Genomic DNA, 8,297 nt, shown 5'->3' on the forward strand with positions numbered 1-8,297 from the left:
ATAAGGTGAAGATGGGGAGGGAAAGCAGCAAAGGATGAGGGAAGGAGGGGGAGATCGAAGGTTCTCCCCCTTCTCTTGTGTGGCACTCTCTGCTAAGAAAAGAAACCCTTAAGTTACAATATTAAAAAGAGAAGTTAATTCATCGACCATAATACTACTATGTTATGTCTTAATAAATTACCCCTATGATTTTATATGTTAGTATATTAAAAGCATGTTTGGAATTACATTAAAAAATATAATATTTTTTTTAAAAAGCTTTATTTTAATTTTATTTTATTTCAAAAATGGGTTTTTGTTATTTTAGAGTAAAAAAGTCAAATAACTATTTTCGAAGTTTTTTACCAAACATATTATTTTTTGATTTGACACAACTTTTTAGATATTAAAATTAATTTTTAAGCTCCCTAATGCAATCTCAAACAAATTCAAACACAACTTGTTGAATTTAATTGATTATTTATAACTCCAAACTTCATTTTTCATACCAAAATCTAAGGAAAAACCCACTCCTATACTACCCTGTCCCAAATCAATTGCATGCATGCTTATTTTTTAATGCACAAATAATAAAAATAAGTTCATATACACACTTATTAAAAAAAAAAAAAAAAAAAAGAAGAAAGATGGGGAAAGAAGGAAAAGAAAGAGAAAGAAAAAGAAAGCGGGAGCTTACGAGGGAAGGCAAGGAAAGCTTAGGAAAGCGTAAAAAAATTGAAGGCAAGAAAGGAGCGGAACCAAAATCCGTCTCACCACCCAGTCACCCACCCATCCATATCATTTCTGATTCTCTCTCGCTTTCTCCTTAATAGACCGAGAGATTCCTCTCACAAGCAATCAATCAAGCAAGTGATAAGCGTAAAGAGAGAAACAAAGGTGCGTGCCGTGATGGTATTGTGGGGAAGGATTTGATTCCGACAATCTGTCCGCCTCCCCCAACAACGAAAGAAGGAAACATGGACGATGAAGTTGTTCAGCGGGTCTTCCAAGATGGAGGCCGAGACTACTTCCAACAACAGCCCTCAACTTCCGCTTCCTCCTCCTCCTCTTCTATCCTCCAATCCCTCCCTCTCCATGTGGTACGCACAAACACACCCAAAAAGTACACGAACATGTTGTTTTTTTGGGTTTTATTATTATGTTTTCTTTGAAATTGGGTTTCTTGTATAGATTATGTGCGTGCGCGTGTCAGTATTCATGTGGGTTCTGTGGCTAGCCTCGGTCTGGATGCTTCTTGCGTGTTAATGTTCCCATTTTGCTGCCTCTAATTTCCATTAATATCACATAGAAAATGATATTATGTGCATGTGTGTGTGTGTCTGTTATTTAACTTTTTCTTCAAGAAGCCTGGGGTATGGCTATTTGTGGATATGGGATTTGCTGTGTATTGATACCATTTAGGTAACTTCAAGAATTTGATTATCTGCTTTTGTAACTTCAAGAGCATAGCTAATTGTGGGAATGGTATTTTGCAGTCATCAATGTGTTGTTGGTGCTGCATTGTGTTATGACTTCTCTTTTTACTGTCCATAAGTCTGAGCGTTATGGTACGGGAAAGTAGTGGTAGCTTGCTTTGGAATTGGGATCGAAATATATATTTTCTTGATGATGTCGTTTTAATCAGAATTTTGATAATTTGCTCTATTATTTTCATTAATAGCCCTAGCTAATAGGTGGGTTGATATGGTGCAGTCTTTCGACCATGGGTATTATTTGTTAGTAAAATCTATCCAAGAATTGCGAGAGAAAAAAGACGGTATTGTTACAGTTGCAATCGGTGGTCCAAGCGGTTCTGGTAAAACAAGGTATAAATGCCGTGTAATGTTTTAATGTCTTACTTTGTTCTTATCATTTTCTTTTTGTCATAAATTTCTAGAGGAAAGGCATTTTATGCTTACTTTCATTGAATTGTTCTAATTTGTTTTGTAAATTTAATGGTGTCCCTGAAGCTTAGCAGAAAAGGTGGCTTCTGTAATTGGTTGTACTGTTGTATCCATGGAGAACTATCGTGTTGGAGTTGATGAAGGGAATGATCTGGATTCAATAGATTTTGATACACTAGTCCAAAATCTTGAGGTTTGCATGTGCTTCACTTTTCTTTATTTTGGGATTTTTTTTTACATATCACATTGGATTGAATTATGTGAGAGCTATTGGCATTTTTAGATGGTTTTAAATGAGTATGCAAGGTTGCCTTTAGCAAAAATCTTTGATTTGCCTATTTTCTTGTTGATTGGTAAATTATACATGCAAGTGGTGGATCTTGGACCAATTAAGAAACAGAATTTTGTGTTGACACTAGGATTTGACAAAAGGCAAAGATATATTGATCCCTGTTTTTGATTATCAACAAAAGAGACGGGTTGGTTCAAAAGCAATAAAGAGTGCTTCATCTGGGGTGGTAAGCATGTAGTTACATTTTCTATGATTGACAAAATTTGCTATTGGGTTTATTAGTTTCTTCACATTTTTATCTAGGTAATAGTTGATGGGACGTACGCTCTCCATGCAAAATTGCGCTCTTTGCTAGATATTCGGGTTGCAGTGGTAATTTTATTCACTGAGAGGATTTATAGTTCATTTTGGTGAGGCTTTGCTTATTACCAGTTAGTGAGAGAATACAACATTTCAAATATATTTTTGGTGCATCAGGTTGGTGGTGTTCATTTTAGCCTTCTTTCTAAAGTCCGGTATGATATTGGAGATTCATGTTCGCTGGATTACCTTATTGACAGCATTTTCCCATTATTTAGAAAGCACATTGAGCCTGACCTTCATCATGCACAGGTTGGTGTTCTATAGTTTTCTCACCCTCTGAAATTTTAATGCTAATTCTCTTTATATTGTTTCTATTTTGCAGATTAGAATTAACAACAGCTTTGTCTCATCATTTAGAGAGGCAATTTACAAGTTGAAATGCAGAAGTGAGGTCTGTATATATTTCGTCGGTATTATTAATGGATGTTTGACCTATCTGTTCAAAAAGGAATTGTACATGTCCTCATTTATGTTATTCTTCAATTTGATGATGGGGGTACTCAAGTGGTTTCTTTGAAATTTTCACCACGTACAACTTATTAATCAGTTTCACTATGGTATGAAATTGGAAATCAAACATAGAAAAAACACAAGAAAATTGATTGCAGTTCATTATATATATATATAGGAAAGAAGGCACGGATGTGTCAAGTGCATGTTATACTTCTTGCATCCAGTGTTCTACTTTATAGCTTTGCCAGGTGCATGCCTGTTTTATCTGCTTCCCAACCTTTTCATGATAATATAATTGATAAACAACTTATGTGGCTATGAGGCGTGCCTAATAAAATTTATATTCCTATGCGTATGTGCTATGATCACTGTTGTGTGCACCATTCCCATCTCCTTTCATGCATAATTTAGGCTTCTTGAAAATGATCTTCGTCAACTCTTCCTTTTTATCTTATGCCTCCTTTAACAAATCCATTTTGTTCTGTGTATAACATTTGTATCTCATTATAAGGTAATATTTATCAGCCACATGCTTCACTACATGCTATGTTTTGTGACAGTCGCCAGATGGACATTCTGCTTTTGCATTTCAAGGAAATGAACCACAAACAGACAAGTGAGTGTATCAGCAGATAGTTATTTCTACCTCTTGATCATCTCCTACATAATATCAATCTAAAAGACAGTTTCTTTTCTTTTCGTTTTTTTAGCTATGGTTGTACCTGAGTGTGCTAGAAACTTTATTTTATTTTCAGTTTTATTGAGATGTACCTTAGACCTCCTTCGGCAAGTGAGGAAGCACGGATAAATGATTGGATTAAGGTGCGGCAATCTGGTATTAGATATTATCTATCACTTGGCGATCAAAGGATTGTTGACAAAATCTACATCATCAGGCCTAAAGCTGAATTTGAGGTAAAGCAATACCTTTCCTTTGTTGGGATCTAGTATAAACTTCTTAGTGAGAATCAAGTCCCCATTCCTTCTCAGAATAAACATAATGCTTTTGTTCCTTGCTTATTAGTATTGCTTTCTGTATGTATTTGTGTACTTGGGATCTAATATAGTACTTTCAAGCTAAATGTGAACAGTGTACAAAACATTGTTAGTGGTAGCACAATATATCTTTAAATATAAATGTAAATACATAAAGTTCAACAGCAGTGTTTATAAGCTTCATGGAGCTTTCTAGTGTTTGCTGGGTCATAAAGTTCAACAACAGTGTTTGATGAGTCCCTTCCAAAAGAAGGTTGTTTGATGTTAGATCTTTCTACAATGTCCTTGTTTGTAATGATGGCACTCCCTTCCCTTTGAAGACTATTTGGTGGATTAAGGTTATTTTGAGAGTGACTTTCTTTGCTTCGTCGGCAACCCTAAAGAAAATCCTTACCATGGAAAACGTTAGGAAGCTACATGTCATTGTGGTCGATTGGTGCTGTATGTGTAAGAGGAATGAAGAGTTTATGGATCATCTTTTTATCCATTGTGACGTTGTTTGTACTTTATGGAATGCTATCTTCAATCATGTTGGGCTATTTGGGTCATGCCTAGATAGGTAGTAGACTTGTTTGCTTATTGGAGGGGGTTATTTGGTAGCTCTCAAAATGCAATCATGCGGAAGATGGTGCCTTCAAGCCTTTTGTGGTGTCTTTAGAGGGAAAGAAATGATAGAAGCTTTGAGGGCCGTGAGAGTACGGTGGTGGAGCTTAAGTCTTTATTCTTCAATACGCTCTAGTCTCTCTACCTTTGAACATTTACGTTTGTCTTTCCTAATTTGCTTAGTTTTCATGATTTTCTTAATCTAGTTAGGTGTTTCTTTTGTATACTTCTTGTATACATGGGTTGTGTTTTTCAATTTTTAATGATATATCAAGGGAAAATTCATATATATCCCTCAAACTATCATCCAATTGACAATGTCTCCCCAAACTTTCAATTCGGACAATGCCCTTCCCAAACTACCAAAAAATTATCAATGTTCCCCCAAGGCCCAAAAAGCACAAAAATGACCCTAATTTTTTCAATAAGACATAATACCCCTAAAAATTCAAAAAACTAAAAATACTAAAAAAAGAAAAAAAAGAAAAGTAAAAAAGAAACCAAGAAGTGTTCGGCCACCCCCTTGGCCAAATGTTGAGGCAGCAACAACATAATTTGAGGTTAAAAATCATTTCCATGGAGGATAGGTTACAGACCACAAAGAGGAAACAACAACAGATAATGAGTTTTCTTTCTAAACACTCAGTAACCCATCATTTATCTAGCAATTTTCTTAGAGGAATGCTCAAAGGAGAGTGTTGGGGAGACAAACACTAAGGGAGTCAAACAAGAGTAAGCTAATATACATAATAGAACACCACTTCTAGCCCAAAAGCCTAAGCTAATGGGCTTGGGTCCAATTAGATAGATTAACTATTTTTTTTCTTTTTACTTAATCAATGTGGGACACAAATCTCATAAGTACATGCACAACAAATCTCTCATAACTTGTGAGTCTTTTCCATACTGACCAAACTCCCCCACACACAAGAGTGTCACGTGTACTCCAAGAGAAACCACTCTTTTTACCGGATTCAAACAAAACGCTTCAAATCGAGACACTCGTATAAGCAGCAGCGGAAGCTAACCATGAGCTCTGATACCAATTGTTGGGGAGAGAAACACCAAAGGAGTCAAGGAATAGTAAATTAATATACATATTAGGAAACCACTTTTAGCCCAAAAGCATAAGTTAATGGGCTTGGGTCCACTTAGGCATATTAATTACTCTTTTTCTTTATACTTAATCAATCTAGGACACAAACCTCACAAGTGCATGCACAACAAAGACAATTGCAAGGTGTTGAAATTGGACAAAAGCGGAGATTAACCACAAGCCCAAGTGTGGAGAATTTGCCAAAAGCATTGTCAGTGGTGGCAGACAGTGGCCTAGTTGTGGATTGCACAAGCCAATATTAAGATGAATTGGCAACTATGGAGTCAGAAATAGAGACGTTTTTCTTAGCTACCTTGGACAATGAATCAAGCAGTGCTATCAAGGGTCCAACTAAAAGTTCAATACCCACAACAAGGGGTGGCAATTTGGATTTTGTCAATGGGACAATAACCACCTCTGGCCATTTGGCCAAAAAAGGGGGTGGATGAGCCGGAGCCACCCTTGGTTTTCTCTTTTTCTTTTTCTGCTATTTATTTTTTAAATTTTTAGTTTTAGTTTTATTTTATTTTATTAAGGGTATTCTCTTCATTGGGGAGATATTGACAATTATTTGGTAGTTTGGGAGGACATTGTCAATTAGGTAATAGGTTCAGGAGGGTATGTGGACTTTCCTTATTTCAATTACTTATATATAAAAAAAGGATTAGATCATTTTCTCAGAAAAAGGGATCCAAAGTTGGCACGGACCCACCTTGACCCAAAATTTAATCTTGAATAACTATGGATCTGAAGTTGAAATTATATCGAAATTTGGATAGTCTTAACCCAAATAAGAGCCAATTTTTGCCTGTAACCAAATACCCCTTTCTCTTCCAATTCAACGTGGGGAACTAGGGTTTCTACAACTGGCATTTATTGATGGCAGCCACAACAGTGCGATTTGAGGATTCATGCATGCCATCACCCACACCAACACATTGACACCATCTCATGTGCGAACAACAACCTCTGCAATAACCGAACAGCCTATCAAGCAACCCCACAAAAATTGCTGACAACACACACAGCAACCAATACCAACCAATACCCCTGAACCAATAAAATTCTCTTGGTAAAACAACTACCTCAGCAGCCACAATGTGGGTCTGTTGTCCACCAAACTAAAGAGCTTGCTTTGGTACCATGTTAATACTAGGGTTTGCACAAAATGAGAGGAAAGCATACTTCTTCCCTCTTACTATATGTATTAGTGGAAGTAATACAATTGATAAGCACCCTTGTGTAGTATACTACAGAGCAACCCCACAAAAATTGCTGACCACACACACAGCAACCAATACCCCTAAACCAGTAAAATTCTCTGGGTAAAACAACTACCACAGCAGCCACAATGTGGGTCTGTTGTCCGTCAAACTAAAGAGCTTGCATTGGTACCATGTTAATACTAGGGTTTGCACAAAATGAGAGGAATGTATACTTCTTCCCTCTTACTATATGTATTAGTGGAAGTAGTACAATTGATAAGTACCCTTGTGTAATATACTTTATTGCAGGAACATCCTTTAACCTTTACTATAATAATACCCTTTCTAACAGTTTTCATGGCTTTTCTCCTCTTCAATGCTGAAACAGGTTGGCCGGATGACTTTAGGTGGGTTGCTGGCTTTGGGATACACTGTAGTAGTCAGTTATAAACGAGCATCTACATCAGTCAATAATGGCAATGGCTCCCTGTCACTTGAAAACATTGATAGTCTTGGTGAGACATTCATGGTGCTAAGAGGCACAGATAGGAAAGTATGAACTTCTTCTTTAGACTTATTCTGTCATTTGTTTCTTGATCCCCTTCTCCCAAAGCTTTCCTAATAATCTAGTATTAGATATAGTGTTATCATCTTATGCATATGCATTGCTGTATATTTACAGTGATGTGTATAAAATTTTCATTTGGTAAATTTCTTCATTTTAAAGCCATTTTGTCACCTTGTTTTTACTTGCCAACAAAAAGAATTATTTTGTCCAATTCTTGAAATCTGTTATGCAGAGAAGAGAGGTATTATAAGACACTTGGGGTCTTTTTTGTGGCTGAAACAAAAAAGGAAGGATGAAAGCTATGCAGAAATGCATCTGGCAGGTCATTCTTCAAAATAATTTTTGGAGAGGGGAAGTTTCGTAGACACTTTGGAAAGGTGGTAACTTTCATAGACAGTCTTGTACATCGGTTAAAAACACAGCCTTTTCCGGTTCAATTAAAAATGAAACCCATAGATTTATCAAAATAGACCAAGTGACTTTGGGAGCACATGCCCTTTACAGGGGAGAAAGTCAAAAGAAGAAAGAAAGTACTATCGAAGTTATAGTATAAAAAGAAAATAGGTAGATGTTTTCATTCTTCATTTTTTGTTCAATCTCTCACTATCTAAATCTAAACACAGGGTTAGTATTTTCAGAAAACTCTTTTCTTTCTCTGCAACTCAAAGAGAAGGTTTAGGGTTTTATTTAAGAGTTTCAAGGGTTTTTTTTTCTTGTTTGTTAGCAATCAAATGGCATTTTGGTCACAAAACCTAGGTCCCTAATACTTGTATGGACACTCTTCTTACTCTTATTCTGAATTCATGTGACATAAATTGGGATTGAATTACTTACCAAA

At 36.1% G+C, this 8,297-nt stretch overlaps 1 protein-coding gene across 1 annotated transcript in view; it reads left to right on the forward strand.

Annotated features, from left to right (window-relative positions):
- The first annotated feature begins 653 nt into the window (after positions 1-653).
- Positions 654-8,297, forward strand: part of LOC132177290 (uncharacterized) — a 29,464-nt gene continuing 21,820 nt past the window's right edge. The window contains exons 1-8 of the mRNA XM_059589550.1: positions 654-1,079; positions 1,693-1,805; positions 1,950-2,076; positions 2,303-2,401; positions 2,479-2,547; positions 2,653-2,787; positions 2,861-2,944; positions 4,673-4,701. Of these exons, the coding sequence (XP_059445533.1) occupies positions 957-1,079; positions 1,693-1,805; positions 1,950-2,076; positions 2,303-2,401; positions 2,479-2,547; positions 2,653-2,787; positions 2,861-2,944; positions 4,673-4,701 (779 nt within the window). The 5' untranslated portion in view covers positions 654-956. The remainder of the gene's footprint in view (positions 1,080-1,692; positions 1,806-1,949; positions 2,077-2,302; positions 2,402-2,478; positions 2,548-2,652; positions 2,788-2,860; positions 2,945-4,672; positions 4,702-8,297) is intronic.

This window comes from Corylus avellana, chromosome ca4 (assembly GCF_901000735.1).
Source record: "Corylus avellana chromosome ca4, CavTom2PMs-1.0".
Lineage (NCBI taxonomy): Eukaryota > Viridiplantae > Streptophyta > Magnoliopsida > Fagales > Betulaceae > Corylus > Corylus avellana.